General features: G+C 39.4%; 1 protein-coding gene across 1 annotated transcript in view; it reads left to right on the top strand.

Moving 5' to 3' along the window:
* cntnap2a (contactin associated protein 2a) overlaps nt 1-19,861 on the top strand; it is a 339,851-nt gene that overhangs the window by 127,353 nt on the left and 192,637 nt on the right. Inside the window, exon 2 of the mRNA XM_023416970.1 lies at nt 13,887-13,997. Within this exon, the coding sequence (XP_023272738.1) occupies nt 13,887-13,997 (111 nt within the window). The remainder of the gene's footprint in view (nt 1-13,886; nt 13,998-19,861) is intronic.

Raw genomic sequence — 19,861 nt, 5'->3', positions numbered from 1 at the left:
ACCAAATCAATGCTGTCTCAGTGATCAATATATATGGCTGACAAGGGCAAACATGGCGCACGGGCCAAAACACTTCAATTAGGAGAAAAAACCGAAATGATGGCAATTCACAAACACATCTGAAATATAAAACATATACTTCCATTATTGTATTTGTATGTGTTTGTATAACGTGCTGCAGGAAGCCAAAACATGAACATCAAAAGAAAAGACCCTGAAAATGTATTGATGTAAAACCAAAACCAAAAAAAAAAAAACCCTGAAAACAAATGCAATAGAAAAAACTCTGCATATCCACTCAATACATCATAATTTATCCTCTACAGGAGAAGCTAGCACACTAACGCCTGCTACATAAATCTGTTGCCCTTTTATAATATTGTAAGGGCCAAATGTCTAATAGAATACGTACCTCTACGTTTCTTCCCATGCACTCTCTCGTCTGGTCCAGTGGTCAGGTCCTGGCTTGTCTCTGTCTCTCAGACTTAAGCTTGAGCTGTTCCACTTAGCGTTTCCCCGAGAGTAGTAGTATGTTCAAATGCAACATAATAGACAAGTACACATATATGGTTGTACACATATGTAACAATAGTAAATAGCCTCAGAAAAATGATAAGGACACACTGTAGAAATACATCTGTTAATATGTTTTTGTTCACACACATACACACACAGGCAAATACAAACATATTTTTGTTGTGGTAAATTTGATCCGTGTAGTTCTTTCATATTTTTGATGTACCAGAGACAATTTCACACATGGGATCTCCCGCTACAATTTCTTATTGTGGTGATATGGGGGAAGGGTGAGTGTGTGTTTGTGTGTGCCTCCACATCAATACTTCCTCATGGCATGTTTGAGTATGAGTGTAACTTGATATTGAATACTGCGACAAGTTGAAATTATGTATGGGGAAACAGGAAACATGCCACTATCAATGACTAATATACTGGAAAATTTCAACAAATTAATTTTAAATGTCCTCAGAGAAATGGATAGAAATGCACAGCTCTAAAGTGATATTTTCAATCACATCACAAAATGAAAAGTCACATTAAAAACATTATTTAAACCTTTTATATAATTTACTGTTTAACTGAGTATCTAACTAAAACTTTAGTTATTATGGGGTATCTGTGGGCTAAATTAATTCACTTGCTCAAGACGAGTTATTAATTGCAATCTAGTAGTGTAATTGAGTGTATATGCAAATATAGATTGTCTATCCATTTCACTTTCTGACCATGATGGATTATGCTTATCAACCCTAATTACAACTGGCACAGAGTGACGGCCAAAGAATTCCTCAACCGTGCAGCTTTCCTGGATGAATAGCCACTGTAGCCAGTTAATTTTCTAAATACTGTAACCTGCATAATTGGCATTACTGTAATGCATATCTCATTCTCCGAATTATCTGATTACTAGGCCATTCATTTCTTTTCCTACAAATCAATGTTTCAAATGAACAATCTCAATGTACTTTTTTTTTTTGTTTGTTTTTTGTTTTTTGTTTTTAAAGCAAAGCAAGGTGCATGTTTCTTCATTATAATTTTGGTGCCACTTTCCTGACACTGTACTGACCACAATAATACTTTATTTTTTGGTCACTCAAGTGACACAACCTGTCAGTGAACAATATCTTCACAAATCCTTGCAGCTACATTAAATGTTGGAAGATGTCAAGCATAGTATTTGAACTAAATATAGTTCAGTACGTAGTTCACAAATCTTTCTAACCATCTAACCTCAGTGTTACTGACCTTTCTTATATCAGCAGAATTCTTGGAACAGATAATCTTTGCACTTGTGTTTCTGTTAGATCTGCTTTGAAACCAATACACCCCACCAACCAATAAGCCAAATCCCGCAATCCCACTATGGTCTGTACGTGATGATATTTTAATGGACTCTGAAATGAAAGCCATTCCCATCTGAGGAACTATGGAAAATAATTAATAATCCTCTCTTAGTATAAGCATTCTACAACAACCTAACTTCATTCCATCATAGTCTTCTGTCTGTTCTGCAATTTTAGCATGAAAATGCAATAATTACTTACCAAGATCTCTTAGGGCCAGATTTGCTAAACTAAAGATTTGTTTGTTCCTCCTTTGGAGACATTGTGCACCAGGTGCACCAGCCTAGAATAACAGAGGAGAAAAGTGTGGCTGGGTCCATTCTGTTGGATTAACTAACCTGTCCATAATGTACATGAGCCAGTCTGCATGGACATTTCTTGTAATGCAGGTATATTATAGTTTGGAAGAGAATCAAAAATGAGCCTTCTGAAACTTCCGCAGCTGCACACACAACTATAGTAAATAAATGATAACTTAATCGATTAGACTTCAGACCAACAAATAAAAGAAGGGACAAGGTGTTGATGTTTTGCAGATTGAGCTGCTAATGCACAATGTGGCAATTGCACTCTTTTTTTTTGTCATTTATAGTGTGCAGTACGGCGCAGTTACCTTGGGATTCTGGTGAATTATTGGCCATATCAACACCATCTACACGCTCCACCTGTTCAAATCTGTGCTTTTGCTGGATCAGTTGTTCAACTGGGTCAGCTATCACAACTGCTCTATTCCACCACTGGATGCTTGTCTCATTTTTTCCCTCTTTCATTTCCTTTGAAATGTCTATACTGGCTTAATTTATACAGTAAATATCTTGGAATATTTTTGCTCCACTATCAAGTATTTCTATTTAAGAATCATTACATTTTCATTTCTTCTCTGAACCTGCTGATCTGTTCTACTCTCGTGCATTCATAAAATGTGAGTAGAAGGCAGTCCCAGTAGTTGATTGTGTAATGGGCTGCTCCCTCAGTAAATCAGGTACTAATTGCATGCAGATTGTGGGTGCAAATTGAATAAAAGCTGTGGTGCAAATTTGCCCTGCACTTACATATATGGATTTAGCCCTTAACACACCCAACTTATTTATTATGGGAGCCACTTGCCACACGGAAGCTATCAGCCATGCTTCAGGCCACACAAGATGAATGTAACAACACACACACACACACACACACACACACACACACACACACAAACATGCATTCACACGTGAACATGTACATGTGTACGCACACACACACACGTAAACACTTTCCCTAATTTGCTCTCTTTTTTATCATTTCTAACTTGGTATCCCTTGTGCCATACACACACTTCTCTCTCTCTCGCTCTCTTTCTCTCTGTGTGCTTTGGCCACACACCTGTGCACATACTGACACACACTCTCTTGCAGGTAGATTGTATCAATGAGAGACAGAGGGTTATGCTTCATGCAGCTGTAAGCAGATCAGTCCTGGTTGAGAGCTCACTGAATCAGGCAGGTATAACTGATCTGACCTGGCACCTGGTAAGCAGGTCAAACAGCCAAGCACAACACCACAGGGTGGCAAAGAGAGAAAAAAATGCAGAGTGATGAGGTGTAGATGAAGTTGTTTAGGTACCAAGTAAAAGAGGAAAGCATGGTTTAAGCAGCATTCCTGAAATGCCCTCTGTCACTGAATGAATACTCATGTTGAAATGTTAGTGTTTTAAGTTTTTTACATGTAAATTAGCACTGTGTCATTGAATGGTGCCAGTTTGCATGTTTTTATTTATGCATTTATTTATTTATAACTACACCAGGATTACACAGATTCTTCCAATATGTGACAGTTTGCTTATTTTTCTTCTTCTCTTTCTTTCTTTCTGGCCTGTGGGCCCTGTGGGTGGAGCAAGACTAGAGCAAGCAGAGTTCTGAAATGGTGAAATCAATTGAGTGGGGTTGTGTTCGGTCATTTGATTTGTGCACTGTACATCAGATGTGGAGCAAAGGTGGAGGCAGATTTTCAACTCAGTAGGAGTTACATTGTAGAGACGTGTCCTACTGCTTCCCTGTCTTAAATCATATGAGCAACACTGTGCTCTTGCAAAATAACCACACAAACTATAACTTCAAAACAGGGGGACACATGGTATCCAGGAAAGCGCCGGGCACCATTCACACACTTCAGAGTGTTAAATCTTAAACAGTTCTATTATTGGCTGGACCACTACAGCGGAGCCCTGTAAACATGAATGTCATTGACTGACTGACTGACTGACTGACTGAATGAATGAACAGTGTGTGACTGAGGTTACACCATTGGTTGGCTGTGTTGGAGTTTCCCCATTGGTCACTGCTCTTTCAAAATGATTTGGCACGAACAAGCAGTGTTGCTAACTTATTGCTTTTGTTGCTAGACTAACCATTTTTTCAGATGCCATTAGCAACTTAAAATAAAGAAAGCACCTAGTGATAAATCTAGCGACTTTAGACAAATTTTATGTACTTCCCTTTGACCCGAGTTGCCAGCATTGCCTTGCGAGCTTGAGGTCAGGCTTTCTCTCCACATGCTCACCTCTCTGTGCTGACCACATGGCAGCTGATGTGAATGAGCTTCTTGGTGATTTTGTCAGATGATATCATAGTTATAAAAATCAGGATTATAGGAGTGCAGAGCAGCAATTTGGAAACGGGTTGGAAGTGACTTTTAGGCTAACATCTAGTCTGGGTTGTGTTTCAGTCACTGTTTCATACTTGTCCCATTGTCTGACAACAGAAACAGAAAAACATGTAAATGAGAACAGCTTTATTGTATTTAAAAAAATGTTTTTGTGAGCACAGAGTGGGAGAGAAGCAAACAGATAAAGAGCTGAAACCAGCTGACACTGGGCATAATGACAAAAGTAATACGGCCAGCTGATAGTAATTATTCATCACAATGCCATTCTTAGTTATTTTCCACTTCTCCTAACTCTTTTGAACATAGTGTGCTTCACACAGAACATGAACAAAAGGGCACACTGGATACTACTAAATACGATTACTATTAAAATAGATCACATCATATTTTTCCCACTTTTTATTTCTCCTGATCTTCTTCTTCTTCTTCTAACATCTCATCTCCTCTGTCTCTCTCTATAACTCCCTCATCTAAAACTACATGTATTCCTGGCCCCTCTGTCCAACTTTCCTTTCCAAAACTGCATCAAAAATACCAGAGGAGCCCAACCAGGGGGGTGTACTGTCACCACAGACCTCCCATAAACCAGCCTGAGGCTCCGTGGATTCCCAGTGACAAAGAGAATCAGTCATCCTGAGCATGCCTTTAATTACTGGGATAAATAATAGATGAATACAGCAGACTCACAAGGGTTTGTTGCGCTGGCCAGGCTAACTGAATGTTAGACTTCAGAGGGTCCATGGATACATTATTGGACAAACTGAAAAGTGTTGGCCAATGTTACTTACAACAAACTGACTGGAAGGACTTGATTAGGAGAGTGGAAACTGCTGCCAGATGAGTTCCTGATTTTTTTTGAAGGGGGTAGGAATAGAGAGTTGGACACAGAAGACAGACTGAGGGCTTGATTCCCACTGAAGTAGTTCATGTAAATCCTAATCTGTCAAATTGTCGATTGTCACCCTGATGAATAGTGGCTTTTGACGTTCTGAAATGTTTGTTGAGACCAAATGTTGGTTGTAAAATATCCATCCAACACAATGTCACATAAAGAACCCACTGATATTTGTAATAGTTTGCGCACTTGAATGCTGCCAAATGTGTTTCTTAGTTTTTGTCTTCAAGCAAAATATGGCCAACAATAGCTGACAACAAAGCGCAATATCAGCTTGTCTAGAGTTGAGCATTGTTTAAAGTTTGCTGCTTTTCTTGTGTGATCTGATGAAGCAAGGATCCATGTTTTGTAAGTTGAACTGTTTGGAAGCATTTTTAAGTTTGCAACATATCAAAAGTTAGCTTTAATTTCACTTGACAGATGTAGAAAGAAGCAGGAAAGAAAAGGTACGTGTGTGTTTGTGTGTGTGTGTGTGTTTGGATGTCTGTCTATATGTGTGGTTGCTCCATCCAAAACATCTCATTATGCGCTTGGTCTGTGCTCACATTGGCACAGGGCACAAGATCTGTTGACAAAAATTGTTTGGTGAGGGTTCCAAGACATGAAAAATGAATCTGGACCAAAAAATTTAGATTAACGGCTCAAGCAAAGAGCTGGCAAGCCTGGGGGTGGTTGTGGGTAGTTGGAGGGTGGTCGGGAAAGGCAGGGGATGGGAGTGTTGAAAGAGAAATAAGCCAGAGTGAAAGTGTATTGAGTGAATAAGCAGCATGAGTAGAGATTTTTGTTTTTTAATAAAATATCTTCCAAGAAGGAGAGAGGAAAAAATAGCTAATTGCATCTTAGAATTCACCCACTCACATATGAACTCACTGAACAGACATGGAGAAAGGCAGAAAGAATAGATGGAAAGATACAAAGAAGTGTGAAAGAAGTGTAAGAGAGATGAATAGATAGAGAATATAATAACAAGGTATCTCACCCTCAAGCAAAGTGAGTCAGATTCCACATACACACCATATACATTTCTAAACACATAGAGAGAGAGAGAGAGAGAGAGAGAGATGGAGCTGGAAGCAGCTAATCTTTTTCCAAGAGCTCAGCTGAAAAACAACTCATTTCTAAGACCAAATAGTAGTGTCGAGACCAAGGATTTCAGTTTTCCTCAGTGAAACCTTCGTTATCATCTTACTTAAAATAAATGTATTTCAGCAATGGAAAATTGCCAACGTTTTGTCATATCTATTCCTGAGAGAATTTTATTTCTGTAAAAATATGATAACCCCTCCACCCCACTCTCCTTTTTTTTCACTGAACAAATTTCACATTTAGAAAAGTTGGCACCTTGTCATAGAGAGTTAAATGGTCATTTTAATTCCCACTGGGGTATTGTATGAATTGAAATTGAATGGGCTCCCACCCTGGGGTCTAGATGATTGTTATTCACTCCACTGCCATCCGCTATTTCATGCCACAAGGCTGTGGGAGCCCTGCACACAAAGGTGCAAAATTTAACCATGTCCTGAATTTAAAGCAATACTGGATGTGCAATACACAACTACACTAAAGACATGCTAGATGGATTCACTTTGACATAAGTGATTTGTATATCCTGAATGAAGATGGTGTACAGTGTCAGGGAAGCTGTTTGTTATTCATTCTTAGGAGGAACAGGCGATGTGAGGGGTGAGTCAAGCTGTCAGAAAATCAGTGATTTTTTTTTTACCAAATATGTAATATACTATCATCAGAAAAAACACGTGGCAGTTTTCATGCATCAGCAAAAATGACTGTAGAACTAACATATTTGCGCACTGTGTCTGCGTCTGATTGATGTTTTCACTTATTTTGGCTAGCGCTAAGCACTTGACAAGAGAACAGTGAAATTCCACTCTGTCACTATTGCATCTTTTATGAAAATGTGTCTGTCATGTCCTTTGTTCTTCGTTTGATTTGAAAAGCGAGCTTATGACTGCTTTGTGACGGTTTAGCTGAAGCCTGTTGGACTGTGATGTGTTCAAAGGCTGTGGGAACTTCCAACAGTTGAAGGTCATAACTAAACAGTGCCTTTTGAATAAAATAAGTTCATTCCTTTTATGCAATGCAATACTTTTTAGCAGCTGATATAAAGGTTAAATCTGATAAAGATGTATTTATTTTTTTTAAATACTAATTTTACAGCATCCTCCCTGCTGAAATGTTCATAACTATCACCTGTCACGCAAGGACTCACTTTTCCAATGTAGTCACAGTAGTTAAGTCAAAGACAACATATCTTGTGTTTAATTCACAATTTATGGCTTTAGACTGAAGACAGTGGCAAATGGTAGGAACAACCATCTGTAATGCCAATTAGAGAGGCCTTTTCTTGGATGTGGAACATCTGTTAATTTGTGTCTTATACCTCTTTGAGAAACCCACTAGGGAGCTGCTGTCATGCAATTCCAGGTGTACAGGACAACATGCGTATGTATCTGCTTGCTAATTAGCGAATGGCCATTTGACCAGATTTTAAACTCTTTCTCTTTGACCCCTGCAAAGAAGATAAGCAACTTCATTTTTTTTTCAGCCATATTGGAAGTTACCTTGCTAAATTATAGCAAGGTAACTTCGATATATTACAAGACAGGAATCTAATGCAGGCAGACACAAGTATATAGTGTGTCAGCTTTCTGATGCATTTGATTACACTAATATCAGCATTAGAAAACAAATATTTTCTGCTGTTAATGGTTTGTTGACAATAGTATTTTTGTAGGCTGTAAAGTAAAACCATCCTTTATCTCATACAGAATGCAGAATGTTTAGCAACCTTTTTTATCAAGTAGACAAACTTTTGAATTATTTAAAGGAGTGTTAATTATTGTTTGGTCAAACAATTACTGATTGGTCATTTACAGCAGACAACCTGCCATAATTTGTATAATAGATACTGCTTCCAGCCACACCAGAGACCAGAGGCATGCACAGATGGAGGCTCTCACACTCACTGGCAGTTTGGAGAGTCAGACGGCATCTCCATGCAGCTGTTGGCACTTTTGACAGCTTCCACTGTGTTCATGACTTGAGTCCAGAAAAAGCCCACAAGTCCCATTCAGTGTTGCTGAGAGGACGGTCTTGACAGCACCAAACCAAAACTCCACACACAATGGTTTCACAATCATTAGATAACAATAACAAAGCTTTATGCAGTGTTTTTTTTTTTTTTTTTTAAACGACACTGAATATTCCTCACTGGTTGACTGACTTAGTGACATCAATGTTAAAACAAACATGCGAACGCTGAGATTTTATCAGACTTCTTAAAAAAAAAAAAAAATCCATCCAAAAAAAAAAAGAAATCTGGTGATTTTCAAATATGCATTGTGTTTGGCCTCTTTTCTCTAAACTGCCTTTGTCAGGGCTATTTGCCTGAAGGTCCAATGTGGCAGGTATGACAATTTATTAAAGCCAGTTTTTTGTGTTATCGGACCACATTCTAGATGCCAATTTGTGATTTTATGCCAACTGATCTTTAGGATGTCATGAATATCACCCTGGATGTATTATGCTCTTTTTGTATCCAACTCCCTTTAGCTCCAGAGATGTGGCAGCAATGTAAAGTCCTTTGAACAAGCTAGCCAAACTGTGTCTATCCATGGCTGTGGTCCCAACTGGTGGCAGCCAGCTGACACATCTCCTGGTTGCTATTTTTCCACATCCTAGTTATTTACCTAGCTGGAAATGTCAAGAAGAGGGCTTTGGTAGGCAGCCATTTTGCTTTGCTCTCACCTGTCTTCTTTTCCCTGTTTCCTTTTTTTTCCTTCTCTATCTCTCTCTTTCTCTCCTGGCCCCCCTCATTGCCCCTACCTGTTTCTCCTTCCTCTCTTATCATACCATCATGCGTAAAACTATCACTCTCTCGCTCTCAGGGGAATAGGCTGACATTTGCACTTGGATATTGTAGTCATTTGCTTGCCCTAAAGTACCAGAACATACAGAACCCTACTTTGCACTTTAGACATGGGCAAATATCAGCAGCTACGATCTCACACTTGAGCCAAGAATATGACCATGTGGTCAGCATTCATGAATGTTTTCTACGTTTTGCACTCGTCACATGTGGTACTGAGCAAACATACAGTATACTGACTGTTTTGCACATGTAAATCTGCACACAGTTTATTCCTTTATGCAGCATGTGAGTGTTATTTTTATTGCTTAATTTATTTACTCTGATAATCTATTTTGCTTCAAATTACAGAGCTGCAGTGTGTGTGCTGCAGCAGGTGGGACTGTGATATATCAGTGAATTATTGATGGACATGATGTATCGTAGCTCTCTTTCAAAGTCTAATTAGTAACAAGGAAAAAAAATAGAGGCTGAAGTTTCTTACATGCAATTTACCTATGTGGGAAACCCTGCACTGCCACTAAATCGTCTCAAAGCAATAAATCACTTAAGTGTATTACTGTTGTTGGCAGAGGTGTATTCCTTTAGGATGCTGAAAAATGGGAAAACAGACAATGTCAGATTTATTGCCAGTAATTTCAAGGCCATAGCCTAACCCAAATACCCTACTCAGCTCTCAAAGTCCAAACATTTAGTAAGGTACCAGGCTGTCCTGATACAGATAGTTCTAGCATTGTAATTTCAGTTTTTCAGTTTCTGCAGGTTTACATACTACGCAGATTTATTATTTATGACCAAATCAGATATGTATAGTTAAATGCAGTCCTTCGCTGTTAAGATTACTGTTCACTGTCCTAAAATCAACAGCAGGAAATTATATTTAATGAACTGTGAAACAGGCCATATGTCTGCAAATACAGACAATTCAGATTCCAAAAAAAAGGAAAGTACAGGTTTTAGTCAAATGCTGGCCACATATTGATGGAATGAAGCCCATCATACAGCATAGAGTACTAAAGCCACAATAAAGGTTTTATTCTTCTTCCCAGACATGTCACAATGTGTGCTTCACTCAAATAGCAACCAACCATTCCCTTTTCACTGCCATGCATTTTGTTCTTTGTCGATATTAAAAAACAATATATAGGCCTACATGATTTCTTATAACTTAATCTTTGTAAGCAACAACACCCTTAAAGAAGTTAATAAATCCCATGATAACAAAATTACCTGGTTACTGTCATGTTTACATTGTGTGATGTACTGTGTCTGTGCATTACTGCATGGGCTTACTAACTGTACAAAAGATTGGATGCTACCCAGAGACAGTTGTGATTTATCATTGAGGTGCTTTTCACTTTAACACTGATTGTACAAATGTTATGATGGAGTCTGATAAAGTGTAACATACACTTTAGTACTGACTATCGTTTTTTATCATCTGATCACTAAATTCCTTTCACGTAGCAGTTTTCTCCCATCAGAGAATAAAGAGAGCCCTGAGAAAATAACTGTAGGCACTGACAAAACGCACTGTATTTTATCCCATACCTCCATTCCCTTAAATTTCTCATTCTCGCATTTAACTTCCCTCTCTCGTTCCATTCATTCCTTCCCTCACAGCCTTTATTCCGTGCAGTTCTATGGATCTCTTGGCGCACGCGCGCGTATGACTCGGTGTGTCTGTGTGTGTGTGTTTGTGTCCAATAAAATGTTCATGCAGCTGGAAGAACTCATTGCTGAGAATCGTATAGAGACACTCTTGAAACTGGAGCTGAAGGAAAGGCATTGCATGTAGTGTGAATGAATAAGAGGCAGCCTGTATATGACTGTATAGTTTCAGCGCAAGTATGTCCCGCACAGAAAGTGGGAGAGAAGCAAGTAGATAAAGGGCTGACACACGGCAGAATGCAAATTTGACACGATGACATCATGGATATGCTAATTGGCATGTTGCGTCATATAGCGACTATTCAAGCAGGCTCTAACACGAGATGTCTGCTAGGCGCCGCCCCGGCTAATTGTTGCTATCTTTTGGAGGATTTTTAATGCAACTATCAGACAAATAATGTGGCTTGTTGTAACTGACTAACAGAACATGGTGAAGTCTGTGCTCCTGTTTTTTGAGGTGAGTGAAATTCTAGCATTGTTTTATTGTTAGCAAAATTTAGCAGGTATTGGTGTCTGCAATCACCATACCTAGCTTGTTAGCCTAGCTTGTTAACCAGTGTTGCCAACTACATTCAGTGGAAAGTTGCTAAAGTCGACGAGTCACTAAATGTAGCTAGATGAAAATATGCCAATTAGCATATAAATCCTGGCTACCGGGTAGACTGAATGACCTGCTCCATCTCTATGCCTCTCACTGAACAGAGCAGACAGTTGCAGACAGTCGCTGGATTGGCAGCATTGTCATTAACTAGCTAATTAGACAGCAAATTAATCTGCCTTGAGTTAGCCTTTGAGCAATACGCCCAGCCTCGCTAACAATAGTAACGAGAGCTTATGCTTTTCACAGTTATTAAACCAGCGTGCACCGAAGTCTCGGCCCCACACACACCTCACCTCTTTGCTCTTTTTTTTGGATTAGCCAGGAGTTAGTTGCAGTAAGGCACTGCTAAAATGGAGATGGCGAAGAGCTGAGCTATGATTTACACATATACTATATAACACAGGACAAGGTTAGGTGAAATTATAATTTTTGACAAAATTACATTATGGACACCTCCCCTCTGGAGTACATCGCTGCTCATTTCTGTGACAATGAGCCAATTAATTTGTTTGCTAGTGGATTTTACTACTATGTCAGTGCAAGGTCAAAGTAGTGGAGACCTCATTACTTTTTGGGTGTTTATAAAGGAGAAGCTGGGTTTCTTCTACCATACAGAAACACACACACTCGCACATTATCAGGCTTCGATGATATACATTTTTCATTGTGAGACCACCTGTGACAAAAAGTAATATGTCTAAGAAGCCAACAGCCCAAGAAGCTCTGACTTTCAGTAGCATACGGCACACAAACATTCTCAGAAAGACAAACATTTCTCTCTCTTCTAAATCTGGCTCTCCCTCATACACACTCAAACACACACACACACACACACACAGAAACACACACACACACACACACACACACACACACACACACACACACACATACGGTGGGGCATGACAGAGAGCTATTGACTGCCTCTACCAGGCCTGACAGACCATTCACAATTTCTCTCTGTGTGAAGCCTAATGTACTGGAGGAGCTGAGTGTGTTTTTGTTTGTGCGTATGAGTGAGTGAAAGGGGCAAATTGAAAGAGAGGAAGGAAAGCAACTTCATGACTGTGTGTGTGTGTGTGTGTGTGTGTGTGTGTTTTTGTGTGTGTGTGTGTGTGTATGTCAGGAATATATATTTGTGTATTTGTCCAATGTGATTTTTGCTGCTTTTGTGTGTCTCATATATATGCCGCTGTAGTCGCTGTCTTGGATTTCTTTGCAGAGTGCAAGGAGTTGTGGGTTGACACTGAGGTCAGCTGGGACTGAGCAGCAGTACAGCTTTGGTCTCTTTGACTATTTTCCTCATGGCTACTCCAAGTCATTGGGTACACAGTTCATCCAGCTAGACAGGTGGAAATGTGTATCTGGACTCAGGTCTGCATGATTACATTTGAGGTTACATACTGCAGAAAAGACCATTATAAAGCTGTTGTATTTTGCATTAAAAGGTTCATCCCCTTTTCAAGGACTGAATGATTTGAATTCAGGATCGTGTTAAACTTACATTGTACAACAACCATTGAACATTTTAGATTGAGGTAACCAACATCCATCCCCTGTTGTTATTTCACTATAGCAAAAAGTTTTTATTTTTAATAAATATCTGTCTGTACAAAAAGTTTTCTTGAATTATTTTTGTATTCATTCCTGAGATCCAGTTGTTCTTTATAACAAATAGAATTTCACTCAGAATCTTAAAAGTGACCTTACAATATGTGAATCAAGGCAGAAGACAAATCACAGTCTTAATTGTTAATTATGATTGTGCAGGGCCTGGTGAGATGGGAAGGTTTAACTTATTTCAAATTTCTGTTACTTTTTCCTCCCTTTTCTAAATCAAGTATGCATCTGCATCTTTTTACAAGGCCCTCTTGCTTGTTATAGGAGATATTTTTGCAGCGCACTCTCATGAACTCAACAAAGTTTTCTTTGCCCCTGTGGTTCAAGTTTGACTGACCTGACTTAGTTCTTGACCCACAAATAGCTTCAACCTTCAGCAATGCCTGTGTTTCTACTCTTCTGAGCAAGTCTCTTCCAGACAATGCATTGAGTGAAACCATACAAAAAAAATACAAGACTTCATATTTTTCATCTGAGTGTACTGAGGACATCTCATTGTGTAGATAAATGTTAATTTTTGATGCATTTTCTGCAATTAATGCAAAATATACTAATGTTCACTGTTTTCTCTTTTTCTTCACTCTTCCCCTTCAACTTCTTTCCCATTTTTTCCCTCTCTGCTTCTTTCTCTTCTCTTTCTCCTCCCCTGTTCTCCTTCTGTCATCCATCTCTCCTTGGTTCATCATATTTTTTCTCTCTCCACAGCAAAGTGTGATGAGGCTCTAGCCTCTCCTCTGCCTCACACAGCCTTCACCAGCTCATCTGTCTTCTCCAATGGATATGCACCCGGATATGCCAAGCTCAACAGGAGAGGAGGTAGACACACACACACACACACACACACACACACACACACACACACACACACACACACACACACACACACAAAAAAACCCCTGCAGATGTCCATGTACTCACATACATGAATGGTGTGCATAAAGGGTTGCAGATACACTAGAACTAGAGAAAAGTAAATATAGAATTCAGGTACATGGACATACATCCGTACAAATGATTTTACAGATAACACACTGTGAGATAAGTGCCCTAGCCTTCATTGAGTGACATATTTCATAGTGCTGCACAGCTGCTATCACCTCTTCTTTTTCTGATTTCTCTCTATTTCTTTTTACTTTCCTCTCTATATGTCCTCTTCCATTTCTCCATCTTTCTCTCCCTCACTCAGCTCCAGTTATTATCTCAGTGACTCAGACTCGAGCTCATTTCCACATCAGTCCACAGCAGAGAGAGATAGGGCCAGACAATTACACCCCTCTATGTTTATACAATTAATAATTCATACTTTTCTATCTAATATAGTCACACTACAGCTGAGGAAACAGAGCTCAGAGCTGGCAAATAAAGGCAAGGTAATCTGGTGTGTTTAATCATACCAATAGAATTACTGCTGAGACAGGACTGCTCCTCTTTTAATCATGATACCTATGAACAAGAAAAAAGGGAAAGAAATAAAGACCGAATTGTTAATGACAGCAACAATGGATGACTGTAAACATACAACTTGTGAATCCTTTCTGTTTTTTATCCATTCTCCTCAGAGATGGAGGTCCTTAGGGAACATGTAATTGTTGAAGCATCAAAATCTGGTTCCTTGGAAATTGTTGTTGTACCGAAAAGCTAGAGTAATACTTATATTAAAGTAGGTGAACAATTTATAGATAGTGTTAAATGCACTCACTCTCAGTTCACAAAAGTCATTTAGTTTAGTCTCTTATTTTCCTTCCAAAATACCTTTATCAGTTTCGACTAGCTTCATTAAAACAGTGTTTCTGAATAAGGCACATTTATTTACTGATTGTAAATTCAATTGAAGAATTTTCAGTTTGGACTGAAAAAATTTGATATTTTCTGACCTCAAGGCACATTTGCTCACCTTTTTAAAAAAAACAAAAACAAAAACAAAACAAAAAAAAAAAAACACAGTACAATTTAAGATTAATTAATTACTCAGACTAAATTACCTCCAAAATCTACAAATACAATGACTAAACCCATTGGCTGAGATATATCCAGAGACATTTTACTGTTGCCGTATTTAGCAGTGAAAATGTTTCATGATAAAAGAAAAATTACTCAGCGCTCTCTCTCTTTCACTACCTGTCAACTTTGACTTGTAATTAGGTGCCCAACATGTAACCTTGTTTTGCTCAGTGCAGTTTTTCTCCAATGATCCAAATGACACTATATGACAGTCAGAACCAGCACTGTGATAAACAACAAACTGACAAACTCCATCAGATGTTCACTTAGTGTTGAATGTGCCAAAATGGGTACATACTGATACAGGTACCAGAGGCAATTAAGGCAAAGGATAAAAAGTTTGATCTCATCCTCTGTGTCTTTGTGTCCTCCATAGAATGACACTGTGTTTGGATGATGAGGTCATCATCTTGTTAGCTTAAAGCATACAGTATGACTGGTGGAATATAACATTAGAGGAGAAACTCATCCTCTCTTTTTTTGAAACCCAATAGAAATTTTTTGCTATAAAGGGAGATGCCTCTCAAAATTGAAATTGTTATTTTCTTGTCAGTTTTTAACACTGAATGAAAAACACATCAATTTAAAACATAAACCCAGATATCAAATGCACACAGATACATAAGTATACAAATTTAAGTAAACAGGCATAACAAATGCTCATACTGCACATGTTTAGACAGACAGTGAAACATTTGCAGAAGTAGAACACGCACTGAAGGAGAAACAAGTTAACAGCCCATCAAGCTTGCATGATACATGTAAATGGGCTGCATTTATAGAGTGCTCTTCTACTCTTATCAACCACTCAAAGCGCTTCACACTACAAGTTGCATTCAGCCACACATTCATACAGTGCTGTTTCTATCACACACTCGCACAGTCTCCCCACCGATGATACATCGGGGGCAATGTGTCTGGTTCAGTATTTTGCTCAAGGACACTTCGACATGCAGAAACACCGACCATCCAATTAGTGGAGGACCCGCTCCGACTCCTGAGCTACTGCACCACATTCACAGGAACACTCAAAGGCCTGAAAAACACGAGTCTAAACCCATAGCATCATGGACACGAGCATGTCAAAATACAGGATTGAACTCCACACAAAACTCTCATTCTTCCAGTTTGTAATGATATTTGAGTAGTTTAAGTCCATTGAATAACCTTAAATGGTCCAGAGATTCCAGAGTCCAGAGAAATTCAATGCAAACAATACAGGTGCCCCAACCTTTGTTGATTACTTACAAATCCTCTGCGTGTACAAAGTCGGTGTTGAAACAAGCTGTGTTACTGATGCTAATGAAAATATATATAATAATGAAAATACTGTACTGCAGGAAGTATTGTTGACTGGTTGTAGGATGAACCCTGACTGGTTGGTTAGGATTCATCCTACAGCAAGATAGTGATGCAAAACAATAGAAGAACTAGATAGTGGCATCACATAATGGAAGACCATCAGTCTCCAGACTTAAACCCCAAGGAGCTGATTTGGGATTAGTCTCATATACCCAGGCCTATCGCCATAGCACTGTGGAGAATGGTTTGGCTGCACCCATTAGGGAATAAATGCTTTGGCTTGTTCGCATTCCTTTAAAATTCCCCTCCGAACAATACTCTGCTATTATTAATGTTTTGTTCAACATGGTTTTCTCACATTAAAAGTAAAAAAAAAAGAAAACTCTGAAAAGGGCCTGGTCTTGTGTCTGTCCCACCATTGCTGCTTGCGCTAGCTTGACTGCATAAAGAGGTGTGTGTATCAAGATTTTAGCGGAGGAAACATCAGAGAGATCAGCCTTGATTTTCATTGGAGATTTTTTTTAAACCAATCACAATGGTCTTGGATGAGCCCAAGATTGAAACGGGTTCGTGTAGGACCCAAATGCAGCACAACGGCAAGAGATAATTTGTAACGGTCTTTATTGAACACTTCACAGCAAGCAATATGGCAGATGAGCAGGAGTGAATGAGTCCAGAGTTCAGGGGGAGAGTCTGTGGCGGGGAGCACGGTTCGGGGAGGCAGAACTGGGACCAGGGAACAGCACCTGAATGAATGAAATGCCAGGTACTCACAGCTGTGGTAACGCTCAGGATGGCAGGTGAGCGAATACCAGCTGGAAGTGTGGAGGAATGCTGAGTATATCCGGAGGCAGGTGAGCAGGGGCAGGGAAACAGATCACCAGGGGGAATCACCGAACAGCCAGGGAAACAGGCAGACAGACACCAGAGACGCCCCGGCAGAACTCGTGGTCGGGGACGAAAGGCTGAGGTGATTACCAGGGCTGAGACAGACGAGCAGGTCAAAGGCAGGCAGAGTCGGCAACGGGAGATCGGTCCGGACAAAAGTGCTGGAAAGACTTGCATGACGCGAAGAACAATCTGGCAATGAGTGTCAGGAGAAGGGTGCTTATATCCAGGGTTGATTACTGATGAGGAGCAGGTGTGGAAGGTGGGAGAAAACCATGGTGACTGATGAGGAGGCGGAGCAAACAGGTGAGTGGAGGTGAGTGGAAAATTACTGGGTGCAGGTGAATGGGAAAAGCAGGCAGGAGACCGGAATGGATTGTGACAAAGATAAAATGACGGTGCCCCTGCAAAACAGTGAGGAGGGTAACTTGTGGAACATTTGCACATGGGGAAGCGAGCACTGTCATTAAAATAGATATTTCCCTGCAAAGAAAACACCACAAAAAACAGCCAAGAACAAGATCCAAATCTTGATCAAAACTTGCCATTTTCAGTGTGTAAGTTGTTAGCTCAGGCTGGATTTTGGAAACAGTAGTGGGCAGGGGTGCAAAGGGAGTAGAATGTCACCTAAAATAGGTGCCCAATGGTAGAATTTCCCCACAGTCTACATCCGTGAGTCAGACTAGTTCGGAATGAACTAAACAGAAGGTGAAAGCAAAGTAACCTTAAAATTGGAGCAAATTTGTGAAAAAAATTTCCAATGGTTTATTTGTTCTGTGCTTTAATTCCAGAAATACTGAGACATTGAATTAAGTAAAGTAAAATTACAACTGGAACATTTGAGATGTTGTTAAACTTTTGCCCGGCAGTGTATACAGCAGCATGGAGCCGCTCACACCCGGCACACACAGCTCACAAAAGCACAGACTTGAGGATTATAACATACCCACACAGTGATAATATAAGGAGGGGTCCCTCCAAGCAGCTGCAATTTGGCAGCCAAATGTGCCATGAGTGTGGCATGAGTGTGTGCTGATAAGCCAATCTACTCCAATCTCCTAGTGCTATGGAACAGGGGAGGCAGAAAATCAATGGGACACACCACTCATATTAAGCTTGTGTTGTGAATGCTGACAGCTATTAGATTTTTAGGCTGTGGGTATATGTGTGAGCTTGTGTGCAGCTGTATGTATATCCATTTTTGGCTGCACGTTCCTTGTCTGTCTGTGTGTGTGTGTGTGTGTGTGAGAGAGGTAAAATGATGCCATAACAATTTTCCGGCAGGCAGCCATCTTCTGTGTGCCAGCCAGTCACCATGCCCATAGTTCGTTGCATGCTTTTTCATCTGACTGCTGTCAGACACACACCGTGTTCTCTACCCATGTATGTGTGTGTAAATGTGAGCGTGTGCTCTTAATATGAGTAATTGTATGTGCTGTCAGGATGTATAATTGGGTGCATGTAGTGTATAAATACCTCAACATGAATAGGCTCATGCACATGGCTTTATTTATGTATTTACTTCAAAGAGGGAGCTTGATAGATACTCTGTCTCTGTCTCCTAAAAACTAAACACATTATTTACCAACAGACTCATCATCATACTGTGAAATGCATTTTTTCTTTGTTTGGAAAAATGCAATCACTCACAAGCTACAGTACATTATATATAAAACTAGAAAATTCCAGGGAAATTTTGAGTGCCACGGGGGCTACTGCCGGGATGAGTACATGATTTATTTCCAGTGTTCAAAAGTCACCCTGATCATATTCTGGTTTTGAGAAATGTCTTGATATAAAAGACTCTGATATAAAACAATGTCACATCCCTCCATCATGTATTATGTGGGAAATATCTCATATTCTGTGTTGTTTTTTTTAATAAAACAAGAGGCAACATGTCTTCAAACTGGCATTTAAAGGGTTAAAATCCTGAAAACTAATAAACATTTGGTAGGTTTGAGCAGAACTGAAGTGGTTTAAGAGATTTATGCAAAAAAAGTGGAAAAAAATATTGATATATGATGATTTTATAGCATTTTCTTTGTGTGTCCTTTTTTGGACGTGAGGAACCCCAGGGGGTACAAAATGTGTTACCAGTGTATAATAGACCTGTAACAGTAACTGACATTAGATTTTAAAAATATGTAAAAAAAAAAAACACTTTCTTGCAGAAATCCATACCTTCAGCTGTAACACAGCCAAAATGATCAGCAAATCAAAAAAGAAAAGTGAAGAAAATGTCCAAAAAAGGACAGAGGGACCCCTGAGGGTTAATAAATCCCATCAACCGCTATTTAAATTACCACTATTATGTTTTTTTCTGTGCTAAATTTAACATTACTGGGGAGGAGAGCAACGCGACTAGAAGTGACAGCGAGAGAGGGCTAGTAGCTTCTCCTCTCCTCTGTCTCAGCGGAGACCGTCACAACTTCATTCACTCTTTTAACAAAACAAAAAAAAAAAGCAACGAAGGAAGCAGTAAATGG

This window comes from Seriola lalandi, unplaced genomic scaffold (assembly GCF_002814215.2).
Source record: "Seriola lalandi dorsalis isolate HSWRI2012SDOR001 ecotype SW California unplaced genomic scaffold, Sedor1 jcf7180002054570, whole genome shotgun sequence".
In the NCBI taxonomy this organism is placed as follows: domain Eukaryota; kingdom Metazoa; phylum Chordata; class Actinopteri; order Carangiformes; family Carangidae; genus Seriola; species Seriola lalandi.
The sequence above is the reverse complement of the archived record's forward strand: the minus strand, read 5'-3'. Positions and strand labels throughout refer to the sequence as shown.